This window comes from Ursus arctos, unplaced genomic scaffold (genome assembly GCF_023065955.2).
Source record: "Ursus arctos isolate Adak ecotype North America unplaced genomic scaffold, UrsArc2.0 scaffold_6, whole genome shotgun sequence".
Taxonomy (NCBI): domain Eukaryota; kingdom Metazoa; phylum Chordata; class Mammalia; order Carnivora; family Ursidae; genus Ursus; species Ursus arctos.
This window is the reverse complement of record NW_026623078.1, coordinates 61,828,853-61,846,166: the sequence shown is the minus strand read 5'-3', so window position 1 is coordinate 61,846,166 and position 17,314 is coordinate 61,828,853. Positions and strand designations below refer to the sequence as shown.

The following is a 17,314-nucleotide window of genomic DNA, read 5'->3' as shown; positions in this document are numbered from 1 at the left end:
AAAGAATATAATTTTGACGATAATTGATGGTTCTCTAGCACAGACAGTACTGTGTGCTTGTAAGATTTGTATAGATGTGGAGAATTTCCCTAGATGTATACAATTTTACTATTAATTTAGGGCCATTCCTGTTTTTGCACTTTTCCCCAGTAGGCAACAGAAATTGACTTTATAATCTTTTCAACCTCCAGTTCATTGTTTGGATTTTCTTTTTAAGTTTTATTTGCTGTATTAGAGTCAGTGCTGAGATTAATGGGGATGCCTAAACCTAGAAGTGAGGCAGTGCTTATTTTTTTTTCTCAGGCCAAGTATGGGGAAAAATATATCAGGACATGGATCAGAAGTGTAAGGCTAGCCACTAACCTGTATGGCACAAGCAACAATAATAAACATATGGCTGTAAGTTAACAGTTAAGAAGTGCTTCCCCAGGGCTACCACCATTCTTCCTAAAATATTTCTTTTTTCTCTGTGATGCTTGAAAAAGTGTCCATTACTTTTCCATACTGAATGATGTCTATTAATTTAAAATTCATTTCGGATAACAGGTGATGTCTTTAAAAAGAATAGCCCTAACGTGTTCCTCAGAGTGATTTCTGTATAATCTGCTGCTTCCTTAGAGTAAGGTAACATGCACTGGTGACCTGTGCTACCTGAGGATGGTTGAGACCTCAGTAAACCGTGACATTGTGAGTGCATGTGATGGTGAGAGGCAAAGGAAGAGAGACAAAGGAAGGCAGAAAAATTCAATTCAAGGCCCTTTAAATAATGATTTTTAAATAAATAAGGATTTTTCTTTCATGAGCATAAGGATGAAAATTTATATCCCCAGCAATTTTTAAAGATTTTTGTAACTTTCCTAGAAGAAAGATATGTTTCCCCAAGTTGAAAAGATTATATACTAAATATTACAATAGAAACACCCCCTACTGATAATCTTGCCTGGGGTTTATTCTGAATTATTATTTCAGAGTAACTTCAGCAAGCCACTGTATAGAGACAGTTGGGGATGGGCTTTAACCTCCAACTCTGTCGTCTTCATGGTCTCTCCACCAGTTTGAGATGTAAATGCTTATATATTGTCTTATTCCTTCCATTAATCCCATGGACAACTAGTTCAAAAATACCTACTGACACAGGCACAGTTAGTCACAAGAGACAGATGTGCCTTCCAAAGGACAGATGGTTAATTTCCAAAGACTAAGGAGCCCAGCGTCCGCTCATGATGCAGGGTGATTTCCCTCACTGCTAACCAGTCCATGACAGCCCATCCCCATCCCAGCACTTTCCAACATTACACCTCATGCAGTCAGCTCTTTGTCCATTCAGACTAGAAAATCAGATGAAATTAGTAGAACTGGGGCATCTGGGTGGCTCAGTCGGTCAAGCGGCTGCCTTCTTCTCAGGTCATGATCCCAGGACCCTGGGATGACCCAGAGTCGAGCTCCCTGCTCCCTCTGCCTCTGCTGCTCCTCCTTCTTCTGCTCTCTAGCTCCATCTCTCAAATAAATAAATAAAATCTTTTAAAAAAATAAATAAATTAGTAAAACAAATAGCCCATTATAGAACCCTCTGCCCCTTGACTGAGAGAATTTAAAAGCATTGCTTTTCTTTACGTGGTAGGATTAGCTATGTTCTTTGGAATAACATTCTCTTATAATCTCTATGTAAGGTTTAGAAAAGGTCTTTTTTTTTTTTTTCTGGCTGCGTTTACTATGTAATGTCACTCTATTGGAATCTGACTAAAACAGCAACAACAATAAAAGTATGTGTGTGTACCGACTTTATCTATAGCTACACACACATGCACACACACACACACACACACACACACACACACACTTTCCTAAGAGCGCACCACTGATGCCCACTTAGTCATCCACCCACTCTTTCTCCTTCCCTCTTCTTTCCATAGATTACTTATATACAACCATACTAATAAAGTTTATATCAAATATAGCTGATCATATGATTCCTCTAGGTAGTTTATTCCTGGCACCACTACCAGATTTTTCTGATTCAGTAGATCTGGGGAAAACTGTTTTAGTTGGTCTGTACCTGAAATTGTGGGTTTTTATAAAGCTCTCCAGATTATCTGATAAACACCAGCTTTGGGAATTCAGTGGGCAAGAATACTGAACTTCTCAAACCCTCACTCAAAATATGTAATTTAATTAATTCTTTCAATTAACATTTATAGGGGGTGTTTATTATATGTATACTCTAAACAATCAGCAGTGAGTAGTTGCCATTGTCAGCCTGATAAGACAAAAGCTGAATAGCAATCAGAAATACTATCTCTGTTTTGTTGTTGTAGTGTTTGTTTTTATTTTCAGAAAAAGACTGAGCACTATGTTTAGATAAGGGAATGTAGCGAGGACAAAATTCAAGGCAATCTTTTTACCACACTCAGTATTGTGTAAAGATTTATGTCTTAGGCAAAATGTAGACAGAATGGATGATTATGGAAAAGAGTCAGTAAAATAACTTAATATTGGTTTTGAGAGTCTGAAAGAAAGGGTTAAGAAAATTGTCATATGTATAGAAACTAGATGGTTGAAGGACTTGATTAATAACACTAATAACATTCTTTTATCAGTATGGTAGAAAAGTTATTAAAATGTTGTTTTTCAAGATGAGTTATTTTCAAGCTTATTTCCTAACCCATGTGCTAGTCTTTGGAAATACTACTCGTGAGAACCTATTTCTAAATTTTCAGTAATTTTGCAAACTGGTTGTTAAACATAGCCATTACTAAAAATTAAATTAGGTTACAATTATATTACAATTAAGTTATATTAAAAACAAAGATAACAAATACAACTTTTCATTTCCTAATTATTTTACTGCTTTTATTATGTGTGGGTTTTAGGTGAGCTATGTATATTATATCTCTATGGTGGAAATACTATGCAGGGTGTCCATGATTTCCCAGCTCTGCATACAGAGATGTCACATTGATAGCTTGATATTAGCAATACTGGGAGTAGTTACACTGCAGAAAATGACAAACACTACAGATCTTGACTTCATCTATTGCTTTTCTCATCGTCTATACTTAAATTTAGGAATGGGCTGTGTCTGTAACCATTCTGTTGTGAATAACACCAAAATTTTGACAGTACATATTTTCTAGAATTAAAAACTACTATTCAATTTAGCCAAAAAGTTGCTCCTGTCATTTAAAAATATGATTTTCTGATATAACATTGTTTTTTACATTGCTTTACTTTGATCTTGTTAACATAAAAAAAAAATCAAGCAGTATTCAGTTAGGAATCATTCTTGCTTGTCAGTTGCAATTATAAGTTGCAGGTACAAAAAATTGGCAAACAAAAACCCCCCAAAACACTGAAAGAATCAATTAGCTCTGTGGAATTTGCAGCAATGAATATTGTTTTTTGTTGGTTTGTTTTTGCTGTTTGTAAGTTGCATGCTACACATCCCTTCAGTCAGGGATTCCCAAACAGTCTATTGGCCAAATTGGTCTTGAAACCCATCTCGATAAATAACATTTTACTGGGAGAGAACCGTGTTTATTCATTTACGTATTATCGGTCCCTGTTTTTGTGCTACAATGGCAGTATTAAGTTGTTATGACAGAGATATTATCCCCCAAAGAGTCTAAAATATCTTCTAATTCTTTTTTAGAAAAAGTTTGTCAACTTCTCTTTATATTAATAGAAGTTATTTTTTTTTTTAATGTATGTATGGGTGTATACATTCGCCAGTTCTATTTGTTTGAGAGCTGGTTGTCTAGCACACCAGAACTCTCATACGCCCACCATGCACATCTACCAACTTTGTCTGTTCACTGGTAATCCTTTGTTATCTCTTCCTCCAAAAGCACTCTCTGAATATTTATTTGTTGAGAGTGCTGTATTAGACCTCATAAAACCCTTCATTCTTTCCCATACTGAGGATAACAGAAGTGAAATGATTTAGACAGGCCATACAGCTTTAACCGTAGAATTGGGACTTCAACTCTGTTATATAATCACAAAACTAAACCTCTTGAAAAGCTCACTCTTCCTTGTGTTCCAAACTACTTTACTAAAATATATTAGCTCTTATAATTGAGTATACATTATATGGCTATTTGAAAGACATAAATATTTTAATATGAACAAAAGTTCTCTGCTCAGTTTCATTTTATTTTGGAGAGAGCATAAGGTTTGGAACATTGTCCTTTATGATTAACCATTGTAAAAATTATTCTTTTTTTTTTTTTTCAAACTTTGACATCTCACTCACCTTATTAGAAAATCTTTATTTACATTTCCAAATCAACCTATAAAACAAGCAGCCAAAAGAAAAATTCTATCCATGAGCGGGAATAATTTGCAGGTTTGTGTGATTATACATATGTACGTGTGAGATTTCTCTCTTTTGATTTTATTTTCTATGTACTTTCTGCTCTTAGGTTCAGATAACATCTGACTTGCTAATTCATTAGAGGAATGACTGAGAATATGCCTTCTAATCATGCATTTATTATAAACAAAAACACAGTTTTGAGTGTTAATAAGCAGTACATTATAGTAGGGTTTGACCTTCCATATCTAGGAGGGTCTGTACACTGAAACTAATTTCAGGCCCTGATCCATTATAAAAGGTTTGGTAACTGAAAATGGCAACATTGAGTTCTAGTCTGTTCTATTATAAGACTACCAGGTTAATGGCAACCATTTGACAAATTAGAGCCGTATCAAGGAGTTTCATTAATGTTACAAAAGCCCTCAGTGCCTTTCATGATATTAATTCTTAAATCAACTTGAAATTCTAAATTTGACATTAAAGTGAGTCTTCATTATCTGAATTAGGTGTTAAGTAACTGAGAATATTTCTACGGGAAACACCAGAATCTGCTCCTGTCCAACACAAAAAATATATTATACAGTTATCTTGTTCTTTTTTAGATTTGTAAATTTTTTGAAAAAGAAATAGGTATTAAGACATATGCTGAAAATAATAATAATGAACTTATAAAAAAAGAAAAAGAAAATAGGCCCAAATAAAAGCATACTTAACTATCCTGACTTTAATCAGAACACAAATATGAAAAGTAATGATCTCAAATAAAAGATCTGTGGGTAAGACCCAATATAATCACTCTGTATTGTAAATTTACTTTTTTTTTTTTTTTAAGATTTAATTCGTCTATTTGAGAGAGAGATAGCTTGGTGGGGGGGGAGGGGTAGAGGGAAAGGGAGAAACAGACTCCCTGCTGAGCAGGGAGCCTGATCCTGAGCGTGGATCATGACCTGAGCCAAAGGGAGACTGAGCCACCCAGGTACCCCTGAAAATTTACTTCTAAATGAAATGTACATTTTGCTCGTTTTATTTTCTTATTTACATGCTTGCATCCATGTCCACTTCCAAAGTAATTTGCCTTTGGCTATACTGCTTTGTCATTTCTTACTGTCTTTATGCTTCCATATGCGTTTGAATACATTTGAAGAGATTTTATTTACAAGTTAAATAGCATTGGCTTGATCATTACTATAAAACTGTTCTCTCTTTAAAGACTTGCTAATTAATACTTCCTTTTCATCTTGATTTAATAACTTTATACATGCTTCTAAAATTTTATAGTTGAATTATCACACTTCATTTTGCTTTTATGATTTTGTGGTATTTCTGTGTTACTTGTTTTCTACCTTCTGACTTTACATTGTTAAATAAACTGTAGTTAGTGAGTTTTGGTGCTGAATTAGATCCTCCTTGCTGGTATATATATATACACATATATATATATTCCCTTTATATACATATATATTGTATATATATACATACATATATATTATATATAATTATATATATAATATATAATATACTATAATAATATATAATATATAACATAATAATATATTATTAGCTAATATATATTAGCCCTTTCATCTTTTTATAATATAATATATAATAATATAATATAATAATATACATATAATATAATAATATAATATATTATTAGCTTATATATATATATTATTAGCCCTTTTCATCCTTTTTCTTTCAATGATTATTTTTAAGATGATATCTTAAAGACAGTTTCTTTTGAAAAAGAAAAAAGTATGCTTCTAGCTTAAAAAGTAGAAAGGCATACATAAATGTCTCTCTTGGGACAGACAATATTTTTTAAATCTCCGTCAGGTTAAGAATGATGTCTTAATTGTTTTTTTAAGTTTATTCCCAGCACCTAATACAATGCATAGAACTAAATATGAGTTGAATTATTTTGTTATTTTTTTAAACATTATGTTATACGAGAATGATTTTCGTGTGTAAGGTGAGGGTTTCTCCTATGATTCAACATTTTTTTCATTACCACTGAAAATTTAAGAAAAACATTAGGAGAGACTTCCAAAAAAATTAAAAACAGAATTCAAGAACCAATTTCTGTTTACTCATTTACATCAATTAGTTGTTTAATTCATATTGCCCCCTTTTTTGGCTATTTTTGAGAAATGAAATTCCTACAGTGTATCCATGCATAAAAGCAGGACTAGTCGAATCCAAGAAACAATTATTTATATTTAACATAAGAATGAATTAGATGCTGGTGAAAAGTAAGGGAAATAAAATGAAAATATTCTTTGGGGTTACCTAGACAATCTTAACCACAAATAAGATCCACTGGATCTTCTGGTTTAATGGTGTGGTTGTGAATATATAGCTCTAAACTTAGAATTTATGAACTATATCATATATAGAGTTATAAAATAAATGTCTTCAAAAACAGCTTCTGAGAATATTGAACATTTGAAACTCACAGACATAAAAGTGTGTTTTCCAGCAAGTGTGTTGCCTTGTCTCTGAATTATCACCGGTGACGTCTTTTCTTAAGAAATCGAAAGTTGACTCTTACGTAATCAAACAATAAAATTCCTGAGCTAACAAACCTCAACATTTGGTTCAGCTTTGTTGAAGATAAATAACTTCTAGCTGATAACTAAAACAGAAACTTATTTGTCCAGTAAGTTCCCACGAGGGGGTTCAAGGTACTCCTGTATGATTTTAGGAAATTTGTCCATGCAGCCCTCTATCTAGTGCTCAGATACTCTTTAAACAGTCAACTCACTTTTGTTGTTGTTGTTGTTGTTTTTGTTTTTAGTTGACAGAAAGACCTTTTAAAAGAAGGGAGAGAACAGTAAAATGTTCTCTTTTAGGAATTCCATGACCATGTTGTCTTGAGTTCAGCTCTGAAACTTCTCCCTCTATTTTTGCCTCCCTCTCCGTGCTAATACAGTAAATAAGCAGGTGGAGTCTGGAGACTCATGTGAAGCTGCAGATTCCCTCAATCACAAAGGGAAAGAGCAGAAGGTCCTGGTAATAGAGACTTCAAAATTCCTGTGCAGACAAAGCATGGGATAATGTGGTTTGGAGAGGACACCAGGGGCCCTGAACACAAGCTACATTTTTATAGCATGTTAAATAAAATTTTATCGCTGGTCTTTATAACACTTAAATCCTATATCAATAATAAGGAAATATAATCCTATAAATAGCTTAAGGTACATAAATACATACTTAAGGGGAATTCAGTAACTGGGAGGAAGAAAGACCAAATTAAATGCATGGAACAGGTAGTGTACATTGAATTCAAACTGTGGGAGCATTAAAAGAAATTTGAAAATAAATTTAAAATTTTTGAAAAAATCTTAAGCAGTTAGAGTGCTGAGAGAGAGAGAGGAGAGACTTTCTAGAGCTTGACCAATGATCTTAAAATTTAAGATTTTAAATAAATTTTTTATAGATTTTATTTATTTATTTGCCAGAGAAAGAGCACAAGCAGGGGGAGCGGCAGACAGAGGGAGAAGCAAGCTCCCTGCCCAGCAAGGAGCCCAATGTGGGACTTGATCTCAGGACCCTGGGATCATGACCTGAGCCAAAACCAGGTGCCGAATGGACTGAGCCACCCAGGCATCCCTAAAATTTAAGATTTTAGTAGAAGCCCTAAAAAGAGATTAGTCACTGCTGAAAATCTAATTGTTCATTTGGAAGATTCAGTGAAAGATTGTTTACAATACTGAGGGAAAGATAGATGCGAAGAGAAAGTATAGGAGAATCACAATACAGTTTTGGAGACTTATCATACAAATAATAGGCATTCTAAATGGAAAATAGAAGGATCATATAGACAAGGAATAATTGAATAAACAAAAACTCAAAGGTAGTTTCTTGAGCTGAAAAATATCTTAAGCCTATAAATAAAGAAGTCTTGATATTTTATTTGAATAATCCCAATATTAGAAATACAGTGAAAATTTCCCAGTCTGTTTTATTATGTTAACATAAATTGAACACTAAAACCTGCTAAACATAATTTGAAAAAAAGAAAAAAATATAAAAACTGTACATGAATTTTCATTTATAAATTATAGAAAACAATCTATGTAGATTATCAAATTTAACCCAAAAATTTAGCCCAAGAAAAGTCTATCATGCAGGTTAATATAATAATAATAATAATGTAAAGTTCCATTGCATACCATCTAACTGCTTTCTTTTACATGACATAAACATGATGAATACCTCATTTGGGGAACACTGGTGTTATGGCAAGTTCACGGGATTAGGAGTACAGCAACATAATTTTTACACTAATACCAGGTTAGAAGTAAACAGTTTCAGGCAGGAGATAAGTAACTTTGAGCAGCATTTCTCAGCTTTTTCTGTTCATTATCATTCATCTAATGAGCCCCAACCCTATGAAACTAAATATTATGGAATAAAATTGGTCAGATAGAGTGATCTTTGTAGCCCTACCGATCATTGTAATATATATAAGACTTCATCACAAGCAAAAACCAATTTTCACTGCCTTGGGAGAGTGGGGCATAAGTACTTCATTGAAAATTCATACCTTAAGGGCAAAAGAATGGTAACATGCAATGTTGGCAAACCTTCCACTTCTGTGTACTTTTTGGAAATAATATGGCTATACATGAACATTTTAGCTCAAAAATCCCATATATTGAAAACTTTCTTCTGAAAATGCAAGTACGAAAAAAATGTGAGGTATATGTTAAAAGGTGTTTATTTCAGTATTGCTCTTAGTAGCAAAAAACTTGAATTTATTAATGTGGGAATGATAGCTAATTTATTAATATGGGAATGATAGTTGTGGTAGTGTCACTGTGTGAAATATTGCACAGCCCTCAAAAGGCAGAATCTGTATCTACTGACCTGGAGAGATGTCTATAATGCACTGATAAAAGAAAAGCATATTAGAATATAATGAAAAGTTACCCCTTCAGAAGAATGAGAATTACATGGGGATGTTTGAGAGCTCATCAGTTTTGTTTTGTATATTTTTGTCTTGTTTACTTAGTTCTAAAAACATTTGGTACTCATTTACTATTTTTTACAGGCCAAAAATGGATTAAGTTAAAGGAAATGGGTAAATTATAGAAATTGCAAAAGAAGCAAGTATATTTTATATTAATTATGTTATTAGAAAAACAGGGATTTGACCCCCTTGAGCAAGCTGCAGAAAAACAACCAACCAACCTTGGAAACCAATCTTTCTGTAGATATTCTCAATTTTAAATGCCTGCCATAAAAAAAAACATTATTTTTATAATAAGATCAAAAATTATATAATATGAGTACTTAAGGTATACTGAGCTTGAAATTTTAAAATTATCCATATGGATTCTAACTTTCTTAGCTTGATGTATGTGGGAATTGATATATGTAATTAACCTTGGGGAACATGAGTGATCTGATTTAGGAAGAATTTGATAATTTCCTCTTCTTCATAAATATAAACACATGATTTGATTGGTTTTTATTAGCACATTTACATTTTTAATTATAAATGTTTTGCAGATTTATGATGGAAAAGATAAAACGACTCATCTACTAGGTGCATTTACTGGTGCATCTATGCGAGGATTGACACTTAGCAGTACTTCAAATCAACTCTGGCTAGAATTTAATTCTGATTCTGAAGGGACAGATGAAGGTTTTCAACTTGTCTATACCAGTAAGTATTTTGGAAGGAAAAAATGGCCAAACACTGAAGCTGAGTATTTATTAAATGATTGCAATTTACCAGATGAAGTAATACCCAACATTTGAGCCTGAATTTGAAGTGTAGAATTACCTTCTATACATATAATTTTATTTGACCTTAACAACAATTCCATAAATTAAGGTATTCTAACTGTTGCAATTTGACAGTTGAAACAACTAAGGTTCGGAATTGTTAAGTAATTTGTGGCTTATTTATTTATGTATTTTTAAAATAGCAGTACTCTCCCCATCCAATATTTTAAAAATATAATTTATTTTTTTAATAGATGGAAACTCAGTGTTTGCAATGTGTGGTAGTTATATGTTGGACAGTCATTAACAATAACTGGATGGTTTAGGGTGAATGTACATTAGAGTTAAGTTTTTATTATGTTTTGCTTTTGTGTTGAATTGCTTTATTAAAAATAAATTCATATAGAACCATTGTGTTATACTCCAATTGGCTACTCTGACAATTAAACAAGTAGAAGTTCAAAGACTGAGAACCATAGGTCGGTGGGTTACATCAATTGTTATATGAATTAAATGAATTTATTTTACCAGTGCCATAATAAAAGAAACAGACTACATCTATCAACAATAAATTATATTCAAGTAATATATTTATTGAGTTTCTACTCTGTAAGACAGTACACTAAGAAAGTAAAGCTCATGCAAAACTGAGATGGTTACTAGCTGTGTGTGTAAGAAATTTAGAATCAGATCAAATCCATTCTTGGAAGTTCAGAATATTCATTTAATTTAGCAAAATAAACTAAGCAGCAACATTCAGTAATCTTTACTTTTAGAATATTTGAAAAAGATCTAATGACCCCTATAAATTTTTTCAAGAAGTCAGATGAATGGAAACTATTGTAGAAACTGGGAAATTAAAAAGATTACAGTATCAAAGATATTCACATGGGATCTTAAAGAGAATTTGAATCAAATTATTGTTTGTGAAAATATTCTTTCTTAATGATATGAGAAGTAGGAGACGAGAGTATATTAAAATTGTATTATATTTAAAAATTTGATGCATATGGCTAAGATATTACTTTTGCTCCCTGTTTATTTCAGGGTTTTTTCCTACCTGTGCTGGAACTGTTACATCATTAACATAACAAAACCTAAATTAACAAAATGAAAGTTGAATACATATGTTTAAATCCTGGAAACTGTTGTGTACAATGCAATTTTTTATGAAGTACTTCCTAAGAAAAATGAAAATCCAAGCAAATTGTGTTTACAGATATTACTATGTGATATACTAAGAGTAATAGTATTGAGAATTATTGCTCAAATATAACTGGTGTGATCTGCTCAGAAGGGCACATTTTTTTAAATCTACTGTTCTGTGCCCCTTTCTCTGTTTTCTAACAGAGTTGCTGACATTTTTCAAGTCATGGCTCAATGTTTACATAATGATCTTTCTTTGCTCTGCATCATTTTGCATTTTTCCTCGTCTAAAATGTTAATGGGTTTCATAGGAAAAAACCTAGATTTCTTTTCCGGATATTTAAATTTTATGTAACTTGAGATTATTGATGCAAAGATGCTAGACGTTGTAGGACATACCTGCATTTAAAATTGTGTGGGGCGATTAGGTGTCTGGAAAGAGTCAAATCATTGACTTTATCGTCACTAGTATGAGCTCCCACATGTCAAAAAAGAGATGTCTTAAAAAGTGAATATTTAAAATCACTCTTCTTAATTACTCTAGTTGTTCATTATAGAATGTGTGTCATTATGAAGATGGAAAGTTATAGAATGGGGAAGAGAATATAAAAGCAATTATTTTTTAGAAGGGTAGGTATACATATATAAATATTTTTCAGTCTCAGACTTAAAACTAAAATGTTTCCATCTCTGATATGGAACTGAAATGTATAGCCTACTTCCAAGTTGTCTGTGGATATCACCAGGTCGGTGAAGGGTCCTCTGATTTTCTGAATCAACAGCTGTGTTCTGAGCCCCTTTTGGAGAGGGTCCTGGAACTAGTAGCACATCTATCATTAACTGTATTTGTTCCAAGGTGTTACTTCTGATTTTGACAAATGGCAATCTTTCTACATAACTGCAATTATCTTAATAGCTAACCCCAGATTTCCTAACTTTGATGGAAGCTTATTCCCATCCTCCAAATATGTTTTCGTTTCCAGCCGTAGCACCCGTGCCGGGCTGCTTTCTCTTTCAGGGTAACAGTTGTTACTGGTGTGTCCCAAACTGAAGCATCAGCTGAGCCTTTGAACTTTAAGACTTATCTTTGCTATTTTCCCACTGATGCTTACTTACCCTGACACCTTCAGTTAGAGTTAGCTTACTTTTTAACATTTCACTTGCAGTAGTTTATGTTCTCAACTAATACAAGTAATCACACTGTACTGTCATTATACTTTTTTTGCAAACATACTGTGCATACTTCTTCAAGGGGCCATTTCTTCTCTTCATGTCTTTAGTCAATTTTAGTTCAACTGCATCTCTTTACATATTCTTAGTAAATTAACATGTAGTCTGAATACTGATTTTATAAAATGCCTTTGTGTTATAGAAGAAGATTCCACAAGGGCACATATTTTAAATATTCATAAACTTCTTAGAGGCAGTAATTAATTTCTGAACATAAAAGAATTTGCTAAGGTGCTCAAACATGGGGGAAAATGTAAAAGACCATGTTTTTGTGTATGAATCCTTGTATCTGGTCATTTCTAAATCTAATGCCACTCTGCCATTCTGTGCTGTGCTCCTCTTTACAATTATCCAAACTTAGCCTCTGAAACATCTGAGAGAACACTTTGTGACAGAGAGGAGTTCCTAGGGTTCCCATTAAGAGAATTAGAGACAGAAGAGAGAACAGTTGGCTCTAGGGCAGATCAAGTAAGGATTCATAAATGGGATGGTATCAAAGGTTGGGTTGGTGGGTCACAAAAAGAAATGGTAGGGAGTATACCAGGCAAAGAGAATAGGATGAAGAAAGGCACAGAGACTAGAAAGATCCTGTTAAACCCATTCAAGGCAAATACAGCAAATAATCCAATTCGGATTAATCCCATATACCTAGCTCCTCACAATTCTAGCATTAACACAAACAGGCCTTTTTTGACTACCCTTATGTAATGACAGGTATCTTATCTAATGATAGTCACTCCCTATCTTTCTGTTGTCCATTTTGTTGACTTGTGTGGTTGCCTGATTATTTGCAGTTTTAGGTAGAGAGAAACACATTTGGCTGAGATAAAAATGAGGAAATATTTTAGAACAGAACTTTTTAACATACATTTTATTTCAACTGTCTTATTGGCCTATTCATTATATAATCATTAAGAGTAGTAAATGGACTAGTGGACACAGTAGTTGAGATGTTGCTTTTGGTTTCAAGTAATGGAAAACCTTACCATAGCTTAAATAACCAGGATTTATTTTTCTCGTATAAGATAAAAGATGAGCAACAGGTGGGTAGATTCTTGATTCAACTGTCCCACCTAGGCAACAAGGGTCCTGCCCCTGTCTTTCTGCTGTGGCATCCCTAGAGTGTTCATTTTTTGTCCTACTGCTTGTGATATGGTCACAAGATGGCTACTTTAACTCCAGGCATATTCAAGGCAGGGAGAAAAAGGGAATAGGTAGTGCCAAGCACAAATGCCTCCTTTATCAGGAATGCAAAATCTTATGCCAGACATTCTCTTATCTCTCTTTATCCAAAACTGAGCCACGTGGTTATACCTGAATTTCCCAGCAAGGCAAGCTGGGAAGTGAATTATTTGGCAGACTAAATGATCATCTTATTACTAGACCGCCATGTTACATTGCCTCCTATGATTCTTTTACTGCTGGGAACAAAATCGGGGTTGTTTGTGAGGAGGATGAGAAGAGATATTGAGAATACGACTTACAGTGTCTACTACAATGTACAAGCTGTAACAGTTATTCCAAAAAAATAATAAGTCCATAAATGTTGCATCAATATATGCCTCTGAGATTAGTGGTATTATGGAAGCCTGGACTCTTGGGTGTTTAGAAAGGAAAAGCATTTGGTTTACCCATTATTAGTAATTTTAGCTCTACTACACTAAGAAGACAGTGAGCTTTTTTCTCTCTTCTTCATTAATAAATAAATTATATATATACTTGTGAAAATGCTACACCACACTTGAGGGGAGAAACTCTCCCATTCCTTTATTTTTCTAAAGCAAATTAAATCTCTTCCATCAGTATCCATTAAGATGAACATAACATAAAAACATAAGAGTTGTTAAGAATTATCTTATTTAGCCTTTGTAACGATATCCTTCTCCCAGGTAAATTTCTCAGTCAACTCTATCTAGTTTGATTAGAACAATTGAAGCCTAGATAGCTACCCTGATTGAGTGTAAACTGGCATGATAAACATGGTCAGATCTTGACTACTGTTAGGAAATCAATCCCACTACTCAGCCTCTCAGAATTAACTCCCTCTTTGAGTCAGGCCATTCTTCCATTCTTCTCCAATTAATGGGTATCAAATACTCTTGCCCTGGAGAAATCTGAAACTCACCCCAAATAAAGATACAGATGAGGCATATTTTTTAATACAAATTATTTGACAATTTCCCTGTGACCCCCAAAGACATAGCTGCATTACCTAGAGGGAGTAGGGGAGGAAAGGGAGAGAAAATTACTATCTCCTTCTAAAGTTGGAAGAACAGATTAGAAATTAAGGTATCATTATAGTGTCCTTCTTAAAGCATCACTGTGCTCTGGATCTCTCTATAATAGAACTTGGCAAAACCTGATAGGATAACCTGACCGGATTTCTTCAGCTCCTCAAAACGTATTTCAAGAAGGCATTTGTAAATCTGGTGTCTTTCACTGAATCTCTCTTACTGAAGGCTTCACTGTAGAAATGTCACTTTTATTTGGTCATATGTCTTAGCTTCCCTTTTTATTCCTATGCTGGAATTATATTTATTGTGGAATCATAGTTTGTCTTTCCCCTCTGGAATGTTTTATGCCCTGGAGATAAAGAGAACAGTGAATAATACAAAGTTCCCGCTCATATGGAGCTAACTTTTTAGTGGGACAAGACAGAAAAGACAAGAACAAAGGATAAGAGAACTGCATTTAGAAATAATTTCTAACCGGGCTATTGGAGAGAGAGTATAGGAGTTGGAGCCACTGTGGCTAGTTGGTTCAGGGACTCCATCTCAGAAGAGGTTATTATTTGAGTTGATTTTGGAATTATATGAAGGGACAACCACATCTGTTCCCACATCTGTGGGAAGAGGGTGCCAGGCAGATAGATCATCAAGTGCAAAGGCCCAAGAGAGGCCTGAGCTTGAGCTGTGTGGCTACAACTGAATGAGCAAGGAGAATGGGACCAAATGAAAAAGTGGAAGCTAGTCAGGGACGAGGTAGACTATAGTGAGGGGTTATGTTTTACCTAAAAGGTACAGAGAGACCTTTCAACCCTATTGTACCTTTAAATATTAGAGTTAAAAATAACAGCTAACATTTATCTACTCTCTACTAGGTATAAGATGTGACACTATGAGGAAGGTACTACTATCCCCAGTTAGACGAAGAGGAAAATGAAGCACAATAGAGTTGTGCTACTTGCCCAAGATCACAAAGCTATTAAGTACGGATATGGAAATTGAACCGAAGGGCTCTACCTCTTAATCACCATACTATATTATCTCCAACCCGAGTTTGGGATGTTTGATATTTGAAATTCCACCGATTTATCATTTTTTTATTGTTGATGTAAATGTAAAAACAAATAATATTTTAAAAAGTAGATGCAATTCATTCCAAATACACTTTTATCATTTTATGCCTGAGAATCGGAATGCTTTCTTACTGGCTAAACTTACAATCAGGAAATAACTTAGACCTAGTGTCTTTTATGTTGTTTGTGTAGTCTTTAAACTTTATGTCTTGAAGTTATGCTTCATTGCAGATTATTTTAGCTCTGTTCTTTTGTAGTTCTTACACTTTGATTCAGTAGAAAGTAATTGGGTATATTAAACAACCATCCATTACAGAGCTAAATCGCACCTTTTTGATGGATTATAGCATTGTCTTCTCAAAAGCTGATCTGGTAAATGTCCATGATGCCCAGCCATTAGACACTATCTCTGGGCCTTTTGTTATCACCTCGGCACATTTAATTTACTAAAAAGCCCATTGGAGAAATGTTCATTATCCCAAAGGAAAAGTTCAGCTATATTTAGATCCTTTTAGCCTTCCAGTCTTGTTGCTTGAAATGATTCAATAATCCACATGGAACATGTCCATTTCAAATTTTATATTCAAATTAATGATGGGCATTAGCTAATTTGTGATGCCTTTTCTTATACACTAACTTTGTAAATATATAACAAGTTATCTTTATTTAAACTCTTTAATAGAATTACTAGTATGTTGTTGGCAGGGTTAATCACAAAACATCAGATGACTTACTAACTGTAACTTTATTCTTTGGATATAGTTTATTTAATGCAAATGCAAGTAAAGAATAAATAAATTACAAGGGAGCAACAAAGTTACTCCATGTGGTTCTATGTCCCATAAACACTTAACAGATGCATTTGGCATTTCTTTTACTTTTTAAAACTTGGAATTAGCCAGGTAATAAAGGAAGTACTGACTAATGCTGCATTATGTAATATAAGGTATTCTAACTAAAATATTAAAGAAATATTTCTTGATTATCTGTCATTTACATAGGCAATATTCGATAGTTCTTCATGATAGAATAACAAAATAGTCACTGTCATTTTTATAACTTTGACATCCCAAAAAGCTTTGTAAATTTTGAACTTTAAAGACCTACTAATTTACTCCTTATATAAAAATTAATTTCTGGGGGATTGAAGACTTATATGTGCATATAAAAACAGTAAAATATTTAAGAAAAAGGGGCGCCTGGTGGCTCAGTCAGTTAAGCATCTGACCTTTAGCTCAGGTCATGATCCTGGGTCCTGGGATTGAGCCCCGCTTCAGGGCTGCTTCTCTCTTTCTCCACCCCCATTCATGGTTTCTCTCACTATCTCCCTTTCTCTCAAATAAACAAATAAAATCTTTAAAAATAAATAAATAAAATAAAATATTTAGGAAAAAAAGTGTGGCCTAGAACAACTATGTCTTTAAGGTAGAGTAAGATTTCTAAAACAAGATATACAAGCAAAAACCTGTCGATAATCAGTAATATCTCTGCCCTTCTAAACACTTCCCTGAAGTGTAGAGACTAAAAACCTGGCAACTGTATTTCCCATATTCTTGCCAGCAAAGATCTCTACTTAGATTCTGCCAATT

The 17,314-nt window shown here is 33.6% G+C and overlaps 1 protein-coding gene across 3 annotated transcripts in view; it reads left to right on the top strand.

Moving 5' to 3' along the window:
* CSMD3 (CUB and Sushi multiple domains 3) overlaps positions 1-17,314 on the top strand; it is a 1,143,082-nt gene that overhangs the window by 833,665 nt on the left and 292,103 nt on the right. For all 3 annotated transcript variants that reach the window (XM_026495547.4, XM_026495546.4, XM_026495545.4), the window contains one exon: positions 9,833-9,989. In XM_026495547.4, the coding sequence (XP_026351332.2) occupies positions 9,833-9,989 (157 nt within the window). The remainder of the gene's footprint in view (positions 1-9,832; positions 9,990-17,314) is intronic.